This window comes from Marmota marmota, unplaced genomic scaffold (assembly GCF_001458135.2).
Source record: "Marmota marmota marmota unplaced genomic scaffold, marMar, whole genome shotgun sequence".
Lineage (NCBI taxonomy): Eukaryota > Metazoa > Chordata > Mammalia > Rodentia > Sciuridae > Marmota > Marmota marmota.
In genome coordinates this window covers 4,595,045-4,613,284 of record NW_025999863.1, presented here as the reverse complement: position 1 = coordinate 4,613,284, position 18,240 = coordinate 4,595,045, and the positions used below count along the sequence as shown (strand labels likewise).

General features: G+C 50.7%; 1 protein-coding gene across 3 annotated transcripts in view; it reads left to right on the top strand.

The window, feature by feature from the left end:
• Positions 1-18,240, top strand: part of Insr (insulin receptor) — a 120,404-nt gene that overhangs the window by 99,835 nt on the left and 2,329 nt on the right. For 2 of the 3 annotated variants that reach the window (XM_048812880.1, XM_048812867.1), the window contains 11 exons: positions 953-1,230; positions 3,764-3,903; positions 9,137-9,296; positions 10,813-10,915; positions 11,745-11,812; positions 12,451-12,695; positions 13,263-13,373; positions 13,462-13,621; positions 15,297-15,426; positions 15,748-15,882; positions 17,990-18,212. In XM_048812880.1, coding sequence (XP_048668837.1) covers positions 953-1,230; positions 3,764-3,903; positions 9,137-9,296; positions 10,813-10,915; positions 11,745-11,812; positions 12,451-12,695; positions 13,263-13,373; positions 13,462-13,621; positions 15,297-15,426; positions 15,748-15,882; positions 17,990-18,212 — 1,753 coding nt within the window. The remainder of the gene's footprint in view (positions 1-952; positions 1,231-3,763; positions 3,904-9,136; positions 9,297-10,812; positions 10,916-11,744; positions 11,813-12,450; positions 12,696-13,262; positions 13,374-13,461; positions 13,622-15,296; positions 15,427-15,747; positions 15,883-17,989; positions 18,213-18,240) is intronic. The other variant, XM_048812873.1, reaches the window with a different exon arrangement.

Genomic DNA, 18,240 nt, shown 5'->3' with positions numbered 1-18,240 from the left:
TGGATCAAATCCAGGGCCTCGTGCCTGCGCAGCATGTGCCTAGCACCGAGCCACGCTCCTGGTCCCCAGGGAAGACTCGCTGAAAAACCCAAGGCAGGCTACGTGAAGGGTGACTCATGCGTTAAATGGAATATTTTATGGCCAATCAAGGTTTCCAAATTTCCTGCAGGGAGCACGTGCTCCCTTTATAATTGATTGGGGAAATCCCTGACCCTGAGAGAAAACACTGCAACCCTAGCCTACTTAGGACATTATGTTTTAAGGAAAATATTTAACGAATGCTTCCAACAGGACAAGCAAGTTGCACAATCCGCTTGAGCCTCCTCATTACCACACAGAATATTTATAGGAAAAGTTATTGCTCAAAGGAAGCCAGGGGCCAGTTGCATTTCCTCAATTCTGAGACATAGTTCTTTAAGGGATGGGGAGAAGCATGTCACCTGGATGGCTGGTCTTTGGAGTTGCTCTGACTCAACCCTGTGATAAGTCTTTTACCTGGATTAAAGCTTCCTTCCTCAAATATTCTAGTACCTAGTACCCTACATAAGAATCAGGAAATTGATCGTGTGGGTCACAGCTTGGGCCACTAGGCAAATGCCCTGTGGCAGGTCTCTGGAATAGCTGGGCTCATGCCTGCTTTGGGCATCTTAATTTTTTTTAACACTGACCCTGGTGGCCTATTTCTCTGCAAATTGAAAACCTGGAATTGAGCGTGTTGAGGGGACTATGGGAGGTGGCTATTGCTGAGGGCCCTGGGGCCACCCCTCCCTGGCAGGGTGGGTCTGCCCTGCACTGAAGGTCTCACAAGGTCCTCTGGGCGGTAATTCTTGGTGATCCGCATTTTAATCCACACCCCCCTGCACCCCATTCTTCTTGATTCCGCTTGGATTCTCTCCGGCATCTTATTTGAGATGGTGATTGCATGACCCCGTGTGTTTTGTCGCCATTACAGACCGTCTCGGAAACGCAGGTCCCTTGGTGTCGAGGCGAACGTGACGGAGCCCGTGCCCACGGCCCCAGCCCCGGCCCTCCCCAGCAGCTCCCCCAGCGCGCCCGCCAGCCAGGAGGAGCACAGGCCCTTTGAGAAGGTGGTCAACAAGGAGTCGCTGGTCATCTCTGGCCTGCGCCACTTCACCGGCTACCGCATCGAGCTGCAGGCCTGCAACCAGGACGCGCCCGAGGCGAGGTGCAGCGTGGCCGCCTACGTGAGCGCGCGCACCATGCCCGAAGGTGGGCGCGGGTGGAGCCGGCCGCTCCTTGGGGTTCTGTGTCCTTGTTGCTTGGTGTTTTGAGGTGGGTTCTGGTTGTGTCCCCCGGGCTGTCCTCCAGCTCTGGGCCCAAGCCTTCCTCGGCCTCGGCCGCCCCAGTAGCTGGGGCCACAGGTCTGCGCCACTACACCCGGAGTGTTGGGTTTCTAAATGACAAGAGTCACACGTAGCTGATTGTGTAAACTGTGGAAAGTACATGCCAATGGGAAGAGAAATAGAGTGGAATTAAGAAACGTGTCTGGCACTTAGAGCCCTGCAGAGAGACAGAGTCTGTGTGCTTCTGTCTCCGTGACTGGGAACAGGGCCTCCTATAAGTGGGATCCGACGGTATCTGGTTTTGATTTATATCTACTATTTATGTTCACGATTTAGCCAAGTGCAGATAGAAAGTATTCAGAACAAAAAATGGCCCCAGTGCTGACTTCTTGTCCTGATGTTTCCCTTGTCATTGCTGCTTAAACAGCACAATGTGACAACGGGGTACACAGCGTTCACACCATGAAGATTTTAAAGACAACTAGAGACCATTTATAGCCCACGGAGGGTGTGGGTAGGTCCTATGCAGACATCCCTTCACTTCACAGAACCTGGTCCTGCAGGTTTTGGTCCCTGTGGGGGGCCCTGGAACCCATCCCTCCTGTACTGAATGACCACCGTGTGTGCGCACGCCCACGCCTGTGTGGAAGGAGAGGGGTTCATTTTAAGGAATTGGCTCCTGCAGTTTGGGAGTCTGGATTAATCTAAACTTCGGAGTCGGCCAGCAGGCTGGAAACCCCAGGGGAGGGTCACGGTTCAAGTCCAAAGACCATCTGTGGCCCAGTTCCTCCTTGCCTGGGCGGCTTCCGCCTGTGTTCTCTTGAGGCCTTCAACTGACTGGACGAGGCCCACCCGCACTGTAGCCCATCATCAGCTTTACTCAGTTCACCAATTTAAATATTAATCTCATCCAAAAAGCAGCTTTTCAGAAGGACTCAGAACAATCTTCCGCCCATATCTGAGCACCATGCACTACATTGACACATAAAATTCATCATCACGTGTAGTAAGAAAGGTTGAATTTAGTCACCCCTAAATTCCTAAGATGAACCCTGAATAATCTTCATATATTTTTCCAGAATTTATTTACTCAGATGGCTCCACCTGTATAATTTTTGTGTTTTTTTTTTCTTATTTTTTAAATTGTGAATACACATAACATGAATTTACCATCTTAGCCGGCACACTGACGTGCACAGTCCAGGGGCATGAAGCACGTTCACACCGTGCAGCCCCCATGCCCTCCCCACAGCTGGAGCTCTGTCCCACGCCACACTGACCCTGTCCCCTCCCAGCCTGGCTCCTGCCTCGTTGCCTCCCATCTCTGTGGATCCCCGGACTCCAGTGGCCTCCTGTAGGTGGGGCCCCTGGTCTTTGCTGTTTTGTGCCCGGCTGATTTCACTCAGCCCGATGTCCTGGTACTTCGTCATGTTTTTGCGTACTGTAGAACATTCTTCCTTTTAAAGGTAGAGTAATATTCCTGCAAATAGCTTTCAGCTCACTTTATGGGGAGGCTCGTGAAATGGCGTCATGGGTTGATGGCATGGTCTTTCAGCTGCGAGTGAGCCTTCATGTTTGGCTTAAAAGTCCTTTTTCAGTGGTCTGTTGGTGGCTGTGTTGAAATGTCCCACTTAAAAAGTAACACTTAGATGAGCGGCTTGACACCCCTGTCCAAGTATTTCATTCAAATCTATGGGTTGAATTGGAATTGCTTCTTCAAAGTCCACGTGGTGTGACAACACATTATTATTACAAGGATCCTCCAGAAATGTATCGATTTTCAAAGCACACATTTGTCGTTCATGTTCAAAGTGCTTTTCACACAATCATCTATTTAAACCCAAAGAAAAATGCAGTCTAGTTTATAGCAGGCGATCAGTGTCAGGTTCCTAGTTTTAATAACATACAGTGGTCCTCCCTACCTAAGGGTTCTGCATCCCCACATCAAACAACCACAGATGAAAAATATTTAGAAAAAAATTCCATTTGTCATAATTCCATAGAGTGCAGCATAGTGATGTGCATTGTATGAGATAAGCCATCCAGCGGTTTAAAGTTTACGGAGGATGTGCTTGGGTTCTGTGCAGATTGCACCACTTTGTAAGAGGGACTTAAGCATCTGTGGAGTTTGAGATGGGGGGGGGGTCCTGCGACCAGTTCCCCTCACATGTCCATCCTTATCAATACCCTTGATAATGTATATGGGGGTTTTATTGGTGGAAACCGCAGGAAGAGTCCATGGAACACCTCTGACCCGTTTTTGCAATGTGTAGTGAGTCTGAAATGAGAGCAAAGGTAGGTGAAGAAAATAACCCAGAGACCTTTTCTGACCACCGTGGTGTCTGGAGCGGGACGTGGGCAGTCAGTGTCACAGCCGGCGCCCGGCTGCCAAGCAGTCAGGTGGCAGTGGTGGGTGTGATCAGAGTTACAGCCCAGCCTCTAACTGCTGCTTCTTACAGCCAAGGCAGATGACATCATCGGCCCTGTGACCCACGAAATCTTCGAGAACAACGTTGTTCACTTGATGTGGCAAGAGCCCAAGGAACCCAATGGTCTTATCGTGCTGTATGAAGTGAGTTATCGGCGCTATGGTGATGAGGTAAGGGTCTTGGCCTTGGGCTCACGCCATCCAGGTCCCCCCCTTCCTCTGCCTTGGCTCTGGCCCAAGTGCTTCCCCCAGATACTGTCCTTAGGCTCAAAGCCACACAGCATGGCTGCCCAGAGCGGATGCGCCAGCCCAGGCTCCCAGTTCTGTCCTCAGTCTCTCTCGCTGCCTTGAGCTGTGCCCTCCGAGTTGGGTGCAGGCTGCCTTTGGTCTGTGGGGCACAGTTTATTCACCCTGAACGGGGTTGAGGCAGCACTGTCTGATCTCCTGGAACTTTGAGAGTCCTCCCATAGCCAGGCCAGCCTCCCTCTGTGGCCCCCTTGGGACCACATCTACTCTTGAAACCCAAATGTTCCACTTTAATGGGGACTTAGAACCCATTGGCCTGCGGAGACTTGTGAAAAAGAATAAGGACACATGGAAACTACTGTGGTCCTCCACTAAAAAACGTAAATTCTAGAAAATAGAAGTGCCCTTGCTGAAACAGTCATCTTTTACCAGTCAGGGGGTCGTATTTGCCCTTTTTAGACACCCATTTTTACTTTATTGAAGAAATCTTTGTGGTGCTGGGATCTAGCCCAGAGCTTCGCACGTGCTGGGCGAGTGAGCGCTCCACACTAAGCCTCGCCCCAGCATGACACCTGTCCCTTCCCAAAGGGCTCGGCTGGTCTTATGTTGGCACAGACCTAACGTGTGCCGAATCCACACTCAGAAGTGGCTTTCTTCGGCCTAACACCGTCTGCCCCTATAGCCTTTGGGATCAATGCATACTGGCTACATAGGGTTTAATTTGCCACGAAACCATTGTTTCTTTATAGACATTTTGGTTGCCTTGAGTTTCCCTGTTCTAGGTAAAATGCTAATTTTATCTGCAAAGCGTTTTAGCTCTTTGCCTAAATAGCTTAAGATGTTCTGGTCAATTACTGCTATATACCACGCCGCCCCAGAAGGCACAGGTTGAAGACAGTGGACATTTATTCTTTCTCCCAATGCTGAGGGTTCATCGGGTGTTTCTTTTGCCCTAAGCTGGTTTGACTGGGGCTGGTGGTCTCACTGACACATCTGGCTCACCTGGGGCACTTGGGGCCCCACCTCAGGTGTTCTCTAGCAGGCTGGTCCAGACACTTTTCAAGCCTGTGTTTGCATAACTTTGCAAATGTCCATTAGCCAAAGCGTGTCCTGTTGCCAAGCCCAGAATCGGCATGAGAAGGGACTGCTCACGATTTCATAGATACAGGGAAGTGTGATTCACTTATATTATCCTGTAAGCATTAATCCCACATGTCCTAAAACAAAAGTGATTCAAATTTGGATTAGTCCCCTTTTCCTTACTGTAGACAAGCACATGAGGCTGGATAACTTCATAAAGAAAACAGGTTTTTATAAAGCTCACAGTTCTGGAGGTTTGAAGGACTGAATCTGGTGATGGTCCTTTGTTGACAAAGTCCCAACCAGACATGGGGCGTTGCATGGTGAGACGCAGGGAGTATGCGTATGTCTGTGGGTCTTGTCTCTCTCCTCCTCATGAAGTCACCAGTATTTTACCATGGAGGCTCCACCCCGTGACCTTATCTAATCCACTCACCTCCAGAAGATCCACCTCCAAACGCAGTGGTCAGAATAAGTTTCCATCCTCTTATTACCTCTCAAGAGGGATGCAATTTCAACTCACAAAGCCTTTTCCCTATTATTTGAATGTTTTTGTGTGTCCCCCACAAATGTATTTAAATAATAGGGAAAAAGTTTGAAGAACAAGAGCAAAAGAATGTAAGTCATCAAATGGTGTCTATCTCCTGGAGAGTGGATACACAGAATGTGGCATCTCCATAAAACTGGTGATGTACACCATTTTAAATGGTGTTTGGAATGACTTTTGTCCACGTAATGCAGACGTTGAGATTACAGCATCTGAATTTTAGATCTTTTGTGCTGTTATCCCCCCATCTTCCACCAACAGCTGAGAGCTCCCCTTCTCCCCCGTTTAAACTAGCTTAAGACAGAGGGAAAACTCCTTTGTTTCCATGGCTGGATCCAGGATTCCTTCCTGTGGGTTGCATCGTAATGTTCCTGGCTGGCCTTTTGTGGTCACAGTTATTCCAAATCGAGAGAGAGAGAGAGAGAGAGAGAGAGGTAGGTAGGTAGGTTACAGCCACCTTCTTAATAACCTTTCTGTAGACACTTGATCATTTCCAACTTTGTCCTTAATTGCCTACTGTTTTGACTAAGAAAAAGGTAGCATGAAACTTATTTATATATATTCATGATTCACACCGCGGGAGAAGAGAAGTGCCATCCTTGAGGAATCCATCTCTAGACTTCCAGCGGATGCCTGGGGTTGTGGATGGGCGGATCCCTATGTATGCTGGGTTTTCCGGGCATGTGTACCTGTGATAAAGTCTAACCTACAAATTAGGTACCTTACGAGGTGCCAACAATAACTAATAATAAAACAGAACAGTTATAACAACGTGCTTTAATAAGTCACATAAAACGTGAATCGTGCATTTCTGAAAATTTCCACTGAATATCTCAGCCTGTGGGTGACCTTCAATAAGCGAAGGCAGGTCGGGGCGGGGCACCACTGTAGGTCTTGCCCCATTTACAGAACTCTCTCCAGCGGGTAACTTTTTCCTCCCTTTTGTTAGTTGACTAGACAAATTGCCTCTACTTGATGGCTTTGCTTCATCCTTAAACCATGTGTCCAAATCGTTTGTCCCTCACCACTTCTCCTGCCTGCCCTCTGGGTACCCTGTCCCTAGGGGTTAGCTTCTGGCCCCAAATCTGGGTTCTTTCTCCCTCTTGGGATCAAGGAACCAATAATGACACTGAGAGTTCATTGAGCAGTGAAGGGGGTTGACTCATGGCCAGAGAGCAGCAGAAGAAAAGATTGACTCATAAATCATCTTCTCCCCAAACAAAGGATGAGGGTCCTTATTATAAGAGTGAATGGAGCAGGGGGGATTTTAGTTACTGAGTGGAGGATTGTTTATGACTTTCTACTGTGAGGAGGCTGGGCCGACCTGCGGGTGGGGACAGCCTTCCTTTAATCTTATATGGGCCAGTTCCACAGCTGGAGGTGGACGGGCCAAGATGGCACCGGGGTGGGCGCTCCTCTAGGATAATGTGTGACAATGAGGTGGTAATGAGTCTGGGGTGAGTAAGAGGTCGACGTGGCATCTCTTAAGGCTGGAGCTGGCCTTGCCCGGCTCCATCCTGCATCCTGCTCTCTGCTGTCCCTGGCTCTGCAGGCTGGTCTTATCTGGAACCACCCCTGCTTGGTGAAGAGGAGAGGCTTTCTGGGAGTCGAGGGCTGGCTGTCTGGTGACATGGGACGCCCCCTCCAGGGAAGGAGCATCAGTGTTGGGTGCGCTGGCGTGCTGATCTCTTTTGGATTTTTTGTTCCCTTTCTGTTATTTGCACAACTTTTTACGCAACCGGCTTCACCCTTGGTCGGGTTTCGGTTCTCCTTTTGCTGGTTTTGTTGTGGTGACTGTGGAGGGTGCTTGCCAGGCTCTGGATCTCTCCATCCGGTGCCCTTCCTGTTCCCGCCCCTCAAGGTGTCTGGGTAGGCCACTCGCTGCAGGGAAGGCCCTGCCCCTGCTCCTGATAGCAGCTCTGGGGTTTCTATATTTGCTTATTTGTCCCCTTCTACTTGGTGACTCATTCTACTTGGAAAAACCTTTGGACCAGACTCCCCGCCCCTGCCCCCGCCAATGGGCCAGTTTGTTTTCTTGCTATGATTGTCACATGATAAGCACCGGAGATTGTACATTTCTTTCTCTTCCCCACCCTCCTTCTCCCCAAATTTTCCGTTCTGCACACGCTCTGCTCTGCTTAGCCAAGGGGCTGTTTTGGAAAGTTTTTGAGTTTTGGCCTGATGCTTGCAGGTCGCCCCGACAGATAGCCCAGAGAGGCTCCTGTGTCTCCTGACAAGTCCTGGTTTATCTCTAGCTACGTGCTGCTGGTGGGGTGTGGGCCCCGCTTTATTTATGTCTTTTCCTAACAGACATTTGGGTAGACTCCAGTTCTTTTCATGATGATGAAAAAAATATATCAAAAGTCAATCCATGGAAAGGCAAGGGCTTTTTTTTTTTTTTTTAAAACCTGTCCTTAGACATTGAACTGTTTGGTTCTGCTGGGGCAGAGGCGGGGAGGTGTGGGAAAGATGGAGATGACCGACCCCCAGGGCCCTCACTCCCGCCGGACACTGACTTTGCTGGAGGTCTGGCAGAAACTGTCCCACAGTGGGCGACCTCAAGGAGAAGTCCAGATGGTTCTGAGTTTGAGGGCTGACCTGCCACTGAGCAGCGTGAGGTCCAACCTGTCCTGCAGGCCACATGTGGCTGCCTCCTGTTGCTCTTGGCCCCTGAGCTGAGGATCACCTCTACATTTAAAATGGGGAAAAAGCAAAAGAATAAGGAGAGATGTTAACAGAAGGGTGCAGAGTTTCATCTAGGAGGAATAAGCTTCAGGGACCTATTGCACTGAGTAGTGACCGTATGTAATATTTCAAAATACTGAGGAATGGATTGGGGGTAGGAGGAGGGGAGGCAGAGGGAGGTGGGATAATGGGCCCCCAAACACCTCTGTGTAGGAGGAGTAAATTCTAGTGGTTACTCACAGGAGAGTGACTGTTTAGAGCAGCTCATTTTATGCTTCACAAAGAACTAGGAGAAAGAGTTTGAAGTTCCAACACAGATGATAAATGTTTAAGGAGAGACAAATGCTGGCCACCCCGAGGTGACCCCTGCAGGTTGCACACACAGGCTGCGTTACAATGTGTCCATGGATTTTTAAAAATTAAACTAAAAAGGAATACATCCAAAGTGTTCTCACAGAAAGACACTGTAAGCGTGAGGTGACACGTGTTTGTTGGCCTGCTTTAATCTTCCCCACAGCGCATACACATAACGGCACACGGTGCCCACAAATACATGCCACTAGTGTCCCTTTAAAATAGGGTAATTGTGAAAGAATATTTCATGTCACAGGAAAAGCATGCAAAGCTTGACTTTCGGTGTCCCCTGAGTTTTGCTGGGACTCTGCCGTCCTGTTTGTGGGAGATACAGATTTGCTGGTGGCTCTTATGTGTCCGTGGCAAAGTCAAATCTGCTCTGAGGAGTGAGAATGTTCAGCATCAAGCAGTTGGCCGTGACCGTGGTGTGTCGCCCATAACTTGGGTGCCCCAGGTGTACAGAACTCAGTGGCCCTGTCTCCTTCCTCCTAGGAGCTGCATCTCTGTGTCTCCCGGAAGCACTTTGCTCTGGAGAGGGGCTGCAGGCTGCGTGGGCTGTCACCAGGGAACTATAGCGTGCGCATCCGGGCCACCTCCCTGGCAGGCAATGGCTCCTGGACAGAAGCCACTTATTTCTACGTGACCGATTATCGTAAGTTTCCTTGGCAACCTCAGGTGGTTGGGTCTGGGCTTGGCACCGTGGGCATGGTAGGACTTTTCTAGTGAATGACCCCTGGGGAGGTAGGAATGTCAGCCTGACCTTGACCCTTGTTCCACCCGCTGCTGCTGGGTACCTAAGGCTGGGTATTTGCCCTCTCTGAGCCTGCACCTGGTGCTCTGTATTTGTGGGATCCATATCTCGGAGTCAACCAATCATAGATTGAAAATAAAAGAAAAAATCATATCCACAGTGAATGTGCAGATTTTTTCCTTATTTCCCCTAAAACAACAACAACAACATTTACATAGCGTTTACATTGTATTAGGTGTCCTAAGTCATCCTGAGATGAATTAAAGTCTGTGGGAGGATGCGCATAGATTCTATGCAAATACTGTGCCATTTTATATAAAGGACTTGAACCTCCATGGAGTTTGATATCCACAGGGGTCCTGGCACCGATCCCCTCAGATACCGAGGCACAGGTGCACACAGGGAAAATAACAGGACCCACGTCAGGAGGTCGAGGGAGTTTCCACGCCATGGTGCATGTCCAGGGCTGTCACAGGGCACCTCTGTGGACACATTTGTTCCGCTGCTAGTGTTTCCATCTTTGTTAATAGATGGGCCACGTCCCCAGGGGAGGAGGGCAGAACGTGCCTTCTCTACCTTGGGTACAGCAATGAACAGCTAAGCGTGAAGTGTTCTTGGGGTGCTGCCTTTGGGTGAGCCAGCCCCTGAGGACTGTGGGGAAGGGGCAGCTGGCTGATCAGGCTGTGCTTCCTGGAGGTGGTGACATCTTGATCAAGATCTTGAAGAATGAATACATAGAGGCCAAAGACGGAGATGGGTTGAGGGTGCATGTGGCAGGAGCCCGCACACGGGCATGAGCAAAGCGATTTGGAGGGAGGGAAGATTCTGAGCTGGGTGGGCGGGACTTCTCTCTGGCTGGGTTTCACGTGCTGGGCACCATGAGGGTGCAGAAGTGTCAAGTGATTCTTGCTGGGCTGGCTCGGGTCAGGGTCAGAGTGAACGTGCTGATGTTCTGCAAATCCAATCCAGTCCAACCCAGAGTTAGCAAACAGCCTACAAGCTTACGCACATGATGGTCTCCAACAAGACACCCTCACTTCAGACACCAGCTGCAAGCTTGAGGGTCCCAGGTCACCTGCACTTGTGATCCAACTACTTACAAATTTGGGGGTTCACATGACCCCCTTGGATCTTAGTGTGGGTCCCTGGCTGACCACCTGGATTCTGTGCTGGTGAAGCCGCCCTGGGGTGGGGAAGAGAAGGCTGGCCTAGGGAGGGGCTGGGGCGGCAGTGGGTTTCAGGAACACAGACTCTGAGCCCTGCTCAGCCAAGTGGTGTTTCAGGATTACCTGGGGGAAAAAAGGGGGGGCGGTCTGAGTAACCAGCAGAGAGAGGCTCAAGGTCAAGTATGGCTCCAAACTGTGATTTTTGATGTGAACCACATATTTTCTCATTCTCTTTTCTTATTTTTTTTCAGTAGATGTGCCATCAAATATTGCCAAAATCATCATTGGCCCTCTCATCTTTGTCTTTCTCTTCAGTGTTGTGATTGGAAGCATTTACCTGTTCTTGAGAAAAAGGTGAGTGCGGAGGTGTCCAGCAAATGGCCAACAACTGGCTCTCGGGGCCAGGGGAGGGGATATGCCTGGATGCAGATAGGGGTATAGCTAAGTTCATTATAAATTCCATCTTTTATTGCCCTTCCAAATCGCTATGGGATGTACAACGTGCAATTTACAGGTAATAATATGTAATATTCTTTATCGAAAATTTCCCCTCTCCAGTTGATTCTTAATGCTTTTGTTGATTTTTTTCCCCCCAAATCTGCATACCCATTGCCAGCCTATGGTTGCCATCAATGAACAAGTATAGCTACAACATAAATGTTGATTTTTTTTTTTTTTTGCATTAAAGAGTCAGACCAAAATTAAGTAAGAAATGTATTTTCATCAACGGCATGAGCAACACCTTTGCTGAAGCATGGTTTTTAAATCCTGGAAGAATATCATCTCAACTTTTGTGGGTCGTGAGCAGTGTAGGGTACTGAAATGACCCACTGTCAAGTTGAATCTGCATTATTAGTAATACTTTATCCATTGCTTTTTTAAGTTGGGAACAAACAACAGAAAGTTAGATCCGTTCCTGGGGCCAGGGTTGTGACTCAGTGGCAGAGCGCTAGCCTAGCATGCGTGAGGCACTGGATTTGATTCCTGGCCACATAAAAATAGAAGCAAATAAAATAAAGGTATTGTGTCCACCTACAACTAAGAAAAAAAAAAAACCCTAAATTCATTCCAACTTGTAGTGTTTGCCCATTTCTGAGGTGTAAATGTCTCCCACTGTGGCCAGTTCAAGACCGTGGGTGGGTGCCGTGAGTCTCACGCTGCTCGGCTTCGTTTTTCCCTCCAGGCAGCCAGATGGGCCGATGGGACCTCTCTATGCTTCTTCAAACCCCGAGTACCTCAGCGCCAGTGACGGTGAGTACCATCCCCTTCCCTAATGGGTGACGATCCCACCAAGGGAGGGCTGAGGACAGACTGTCACCCCAGACAGGGCAAGGAAAGCCTCTTGTTCCTTGGGGCTTGCCCACCTGCCCTCACTGCGGAGACTCCGTTCCCGCGAGCCGTCCAGCGGCTGCTGTCTGATTCCTGCCTGGGTGGGAGGACGGAGCTGTTCTGGGACCTCTGGGCTGGGGGAAGAGCTGAGGACCTGGGGCTGCAGCATGGGGTGTGCAGCTGGAGTGGCCGCTGAGGGTCAGGGACAGAACTCCAAACTCATCCTCCAACCTGGGGGGTGGGAATTGGAAGTTAAAATGGGAGACCAAGGGGATGAGAGCCAGGGAGAAGGGGGGCGAGTGGTGGCCGGGTGAATGCTGGGGACACATCTGCTCTTTGTGGCAGCTTCCACGAGGGGCTTTGTGTTCCCAGCTGCAAGGGAGGGCTAGTTCCATCTCCTCCATGGGGAAGAGACACCTGCCCTGTTCTTGGTCACATGTTCAATGCCTGGCAGAGTCCTGGGTCACAGGGAGCATGAGCATTTGCAGGGGACTCGGGCATGGGAGGTGGCCGGCCCCTGGGGATCAGCCGAGGGTGCTGTGTGGATAAGTGAGGAGTAGTGTTCCCCTCTTCTGTGTATGTGCCGGACGAATGGGAGGTGCCTCGGGAGAAGATCACCCTCCTGCGGGAGCTGGGGCAGGGCTCCTTCGGCATGGTGTACGAGGGCAATGCCAAGGACATCATCAAGGGCGAGGCAGAGACCCGGGTGGCAGTGAAGACCGTCAACGAGGCAGCCAGTCTCCGGGAGCGGATTGAGTTCCTCAATGAGGCCTCGGTCATGAAGGGCTTCACCTGCCATCATGTGGTAGGTCTGCAGGGGCCAGATGCGGCCTCCTCTCATGCCCTTGCCCTTGCCCTTGCCCTACTGCCTCTTACCACAGACTGCCAAGGACACTGGATGTGGACCTGCCCGTCTCCCCCTGCACCCTCCATCCCAAAGATGGGGAAGGGGCTCCTCCATGCCCCCTCTCCCACCTCACCTGGAACCAGACTCTATCTCTGTACCATTGTTTTCCAGAACTTTCCATCACTTTCTAGAATCTTCTGTTACTTTCTGGAATCTTCCTTCACTTTCCAGAATTTCTCATCTCTCTGGATCTTTTATTGCTTTTCCATCACCACCTGGAATCTTCTCTCTCTTCCCTCTTCCAGGCTTCTTTGTAGCCCTTTGTAACCTGGCACATGCCCCGTGTGCTCGGGAACATTAACGGGGTGGGCTTTGCCTTGGGGTGTCTTGTTTGCTCCCCACACCAGGGATGATCATACTCCATCTGGGCACAGGGTGCCGAGTGTGCTGTAGGCACCAGGCAGAGAGACCACGGTGAGTTGAAATCATCCCACAGACCCTCATCGAGAACCCCTTACTCTGCAGGTCCGCCTCCTGGGGGTGGTGTCCAAGGGCCAGCCCACGCTGGTGGTGATGGAGCTGATGGCTCACGGAGACCTGAAGAGCTACCTCCGCTCTCTGAGGCCGGAGGCTGAGGTGAGCTGCCTCTAAGACCCTGGCAGGGCGCCCGCTCCTGGCTGCGGGTACCAGGGTCGCTGAACATGAACCCATGTTTCAACTGTAGAATAACCCCGGCCGCCCTCCCCCGACCCTGCAAGAGGTGATTCAGATGGCAGCAGAGATCGCAGATGGGATGGCATACTTGAATGCCAAGAAGTTTGTGCACCGGGACCTGGCAGCTCGAAACTGCATGGTTGCTCATGATTTTACTGTCAAAATTGGAGGTTTGTCTTTGGATCTTTCTTTCTGCTTTGAAATGTCTGGCCTGGCTGGTTCAAGTTCAGGGGGCAGTTCTCCAGGATAAATTCTCAGATCTTGTCTACAATGTCAGGGCTGGGGAGGGGCCCAGTCTTCCACTGGTATTTAGTGATGAACTCACCTCTTCGCTTCTTTCGACAATTCCTGTGTGCTTGGTAGGCGTTGCCACCATAGTGGGTGCTGGAGGTGCCACTAGACTAGATCACTGTGGTCTGCAGCCGTCATCTGCATTATCTAGCACAGCGTGGTCTATGTCCCCATTTACATTTCAATTAAGTGGAAGTAAAATTCCAGTCCATTGGTTACACTGGCCACATTCGGGTGTTTGACAGCCACCTGAGCCTTGTGGCCACCACATTGGACAACACAGACCATATCCATCCATAATGGGTGGTGCTGCTCCAGAAAAGTAGTAAAGAATTTCACACTATGTAGACAAGACGAGGAAGGGAGGACAAAGAACAGTGAAGGGAGTAGAGTCCCCGGGGGGGAGAAAAGCCTCGGGGAGAGTCCAGTTCAGGAAACATCGCTCTCTGTAAGAATGTGACGTTCCAGCCGCGTCTGGCAGGATGAGTGAGAGTGTCCAGGAGGGGGGATAGTGCATGCAAAGGCCCTGAGGCTGGCAAGATGGTTTTGGGTCTGAATAAGATGGATATGGAGGGGACCAGAGGAGCAGGAGAGGTATGTGAGCTGAGAGGCCAGAACCACACCTGGAGGGGCCTTGCAAGTCACGGGATGTCACCTTGAAGGATACAAGTGGGAAACATGACCCTACTTATGATCCCAAGGCCATTCTTCTGGATTAGCAATGGAAACAGGAAGGAAAGTGATTCGGTTTATGATCCAAAGAGATTCTCGCCCTATGTAATGGTGATGCCTAGGATCCCAGGGGCCTGGGAAGCTGAGGCAGGAGGAGGGCGGGTCCCAGGCCCATCTTCCTGGGGTGTAGCTCAGTGTCAGAGTGCCCTGGGTTCAATCCCAGGACTTCAAACAAACAAACTAAACTCAACCGAAACAAAATCAGACCAAAAAAAACCTCCCCAAACACGCAAACAAAACCCCAAAGACATCCTCTTACATTAGCAATGGAGCAGGCGGGGGCATGGCCCTCTTATGTGGCCTGTCCTGGGCAGTGGGCGGTCACTGTCAGGTGGGAGGGGTGTGGGCAGGTGAAAGGTGGTGGTGGACCTGGATGGCTGGGTTGAGGGAGAGGTGGGGACAGAGTAGGTGGGGTGCTGCTGTGTTGGGTGTGGGAGTGAGGAAAGGGGTGGATCAAGGGAAGGCCCGATTCTGGGTGTCCAGTGACAAGCTGGTTGGGTGACGGGGCTCTATCCAGTGGGAACCAGAGGTTGGCTATGGAAAGTCAAAAAGTCAGTTTGGGGTGCTGGGGAGAGTACAGGGTGGGTGCTGAGAATGGAACTCCAAGGTACGGGCCAGAAAGCCAGGTCTTGTCACTTGGTGCCTCCTTGTCCCTCCCTATAAATGGCGGTTGGCATTCCCCCTCTGCATCCTCACGCATCCCTCAGAATCCGTTCTCACTGAACATGACCAGCCCCGGTGAACGCACACCTCAGGGCAGTCAGAGTGGCAGACGCGGGGGCCACAGGCTGCAGGCTGAGTGTGTGACTTGTTTCTTGTCAGATTTTGGAATGACCAGAGACATCTACGAAACGGATTACTACCGGAAAGGGGGCAAGGGCCTGCTGCCCGTGCGGTGGATGGCACCCGAGTCCCTGAAGGACGGGGTCTTTACCGCTTCTTCTGACATGTGGTGAGTTGGCTGGAGCAGTAACCACATGGCTGGGCCTGTGACGAGTCATGTGTGACTAGGCGTGTGTGACAGGCGGGAGGGGGCCAGGGAAGCCGGCCTTCCTCATTTCTCTTCATCAGGAAACGAAGGCGGTGTCCTGGCTGCAGACCTCGCCCGGCTCCCCTGCATTCCAATCGAGACTGATGTTGTAGGGATTCATGAATTGCAAGAGGAATTGTTTTATTAACAAGGCTCTGATAAATGACAGCCAAGGTCCAGTAGATGATAAGGGTGTGTGTCAGTGGGTGGCTTCTTTGTTAACTACTCTCAACCTGCCGGCAGGTCCTTCGGTGTGGTCCTCTGGGAGATCACCAGCCTGGCGGAACAGCCCTACCAAGGCCTGTCTAACGAGCAGGTGCTCAAGTTCGTCATGGACGGCGGGTACCTGGAGCAGCCCGACAACTGTCCAGATACAGTGTAAGTGCGGAGACACAGCACAGCGTGTGCCTGGCCTATGCTGCTCGCACACTTGTGTGTGCGTGCTGTGTGCCTGGTGTGTTTGCAGTGAGTCTTCACATGCAGGCTTGTGCTTGCGCGTGCCTGCCTGTGTGTTCCGGCATTTGATCATTAAGCATGTGCTGTCTGAATGGCAGGTCTTCATGCGAGCCTGTGTTTGCATTTCAGATCTTTGCAAGCCTACTTGTGTCTGCATGCAGGTCTTGTGTGCTTGTGTGTTTTTTTTTTTTTTTTTTTTGGCACACTTAGTGTGCACATCCCATGATCTCGCCTCTGTGTGTGCACTTGGTGTGTATATTGTGCATCTGCATTCACGAGTGTGTTTCCATATCACGTCTTCACACACCTGTTTTTATTGCATACACAACTGGGAGGCTGTGCGAGGAGCCACGGTAGTGGCAATCTTGGAGAAGGAAACCTGGGAACTTGGGGGAGGGAGACCTATGCTTGTTTTTTCTTAAAATTTTATTAGGTAAATGTATTACATATCCCCCCCCACACACACATTTTTGTTTTAAATTTTTGTTATAGGGTCAAATAGTCCACACACACCTGTGCCATTTCACACTTGGAAAATTGTCTAGCCTCACTAATGTCCAATAAATAAAGAGTAAATAAAGAAAAAATAATGCCTTCTAAAATCAGGAAAAAAATATTTCCTACTCGGTGCCAGCAATGCTGTTGTTAGATAACCATTCTTACTGCCTTTTGTACTAGTTACAGTTGCAAAGACGTTGCAAAGAAGAAAACCCTAAAATTTAATATCCAATAATGAGACTTGCTAAATAAATTGATCAATTAATTGATGTAGCAAATGAAATTTCAACTGAGGCTTGTGAAGATATGTTGTAACTAATTGAATGAGCTGCTGTTCAGATAGTAAGTGGAAAAAGTGCTTTCTATTACATTTCCAAATGTGCCCGGGTAGACCAGACCCAGTCCGACAGCCGAAGGAGAGCAGTGAGGGAGCTGTTTTCTCTATACTTTGGGGAGTTTTTAACATTCCACGATGAGTTCTTATCACACCAAAAATCCTCTGTCAGTATCTATTAAGTTTTTTGCTTCTGAAAAGGAGGGAGGTCATTTAAATGCTTCCTCCCTCAAGAATAAGGAATCGGTTTAGAAGGCCTCATATTACAGAAAGTATGAAACAGTTATTTGGAAAGTCTGAAAAAAATATTTCTAAACACTGCCTCCTAAAGGTCCTTTCCTGGCTGTGCCCGGGTGACGCTGGCATTAGTTCTAGGATCAGGGAGATTAAGTGAGGCCTAGGGCTGAGCTCGCAGGCTTCTCCCATAAAGGGCCACATGGTGAGGGTTTCCAGCTTTGTGGCCTCGTGGCCACCATCCGGGCTGCTCAACTCGGGTGGCTGTAGCTCCCGGTGGCTGCAGACATTACTTAATGAGTGGGTATGACCACGTGCCGATTAAACTTTATTCATAAACATACTCAGAGGACCAATTCCTGCCCTGGAAGCTACAGTGGTGGTGAGGAGAAAGGTGAAATGGGAGACCAGCCCCGACTCCTGTCCCAAGTGCTCTTGGTGGAGCAGAGCGTTAGCCTGGAGGCCCCAAGGCAGCCTCTGAGGATGCAGAGTCTCCTCCGGGCACATACCATGAAGCCCACTGGCAGGGGCTGCTCCTGTGGCTGAGGCCCCTCCTGCCACCCTCTGGGGATGGAGGGCTGGGCCTCTGGCAGGTGCACCTACTGGGGCTTGAGCATCCCCCCCCCTGCGGGGTCTTCAAGTCCAGCACTGCTGGTGGACCAGGGGAGCCCTTCTGGGAAGCCCAGTTAGGAATGAAGGGTTATGAAGTGCTGGGTGCAGAAGGGGTGGAGGGTCAGGGATGGATAAAGCCATCACCCGTGAGACGGCCTAGTGAGACGGCCTTTTTGGCTTACTGTCAAAGCCACCTTTTCGTACCTTTGAGTTGCCATTCCTGCCTTGACAAGGGCCGCACGCATGGCTTCCGACATGCACAAGTGTCATCTCTGAGTGTCGTCTGCAGGGCTGGGGCTGCTGCTTGGTGGACTCCCAGACTCATCCCCCACCTGTCCCTCTGTCCCACAGCACCGAGCTGATGCGCATGTGCTGGCAGTTCAACCCCAAGATGCGGCCCACCTTCCTGGAAATCGTCAACCTGCTCAAGGATGACCTGCACCCCAGCTTTCCAGAAGTTTCCTTCTTCCACAGTGATGAGAACAAGGCTCCCGAGAGTGAGGAGCTGGAGATGGAGTTTGAGGACATGGAGAATGTCCCCTTGGATCGGTCCTCCCACTGTCAGAGGGAGGAGGCTGGGGGCCGGGAGGGCTGTCTCTTAT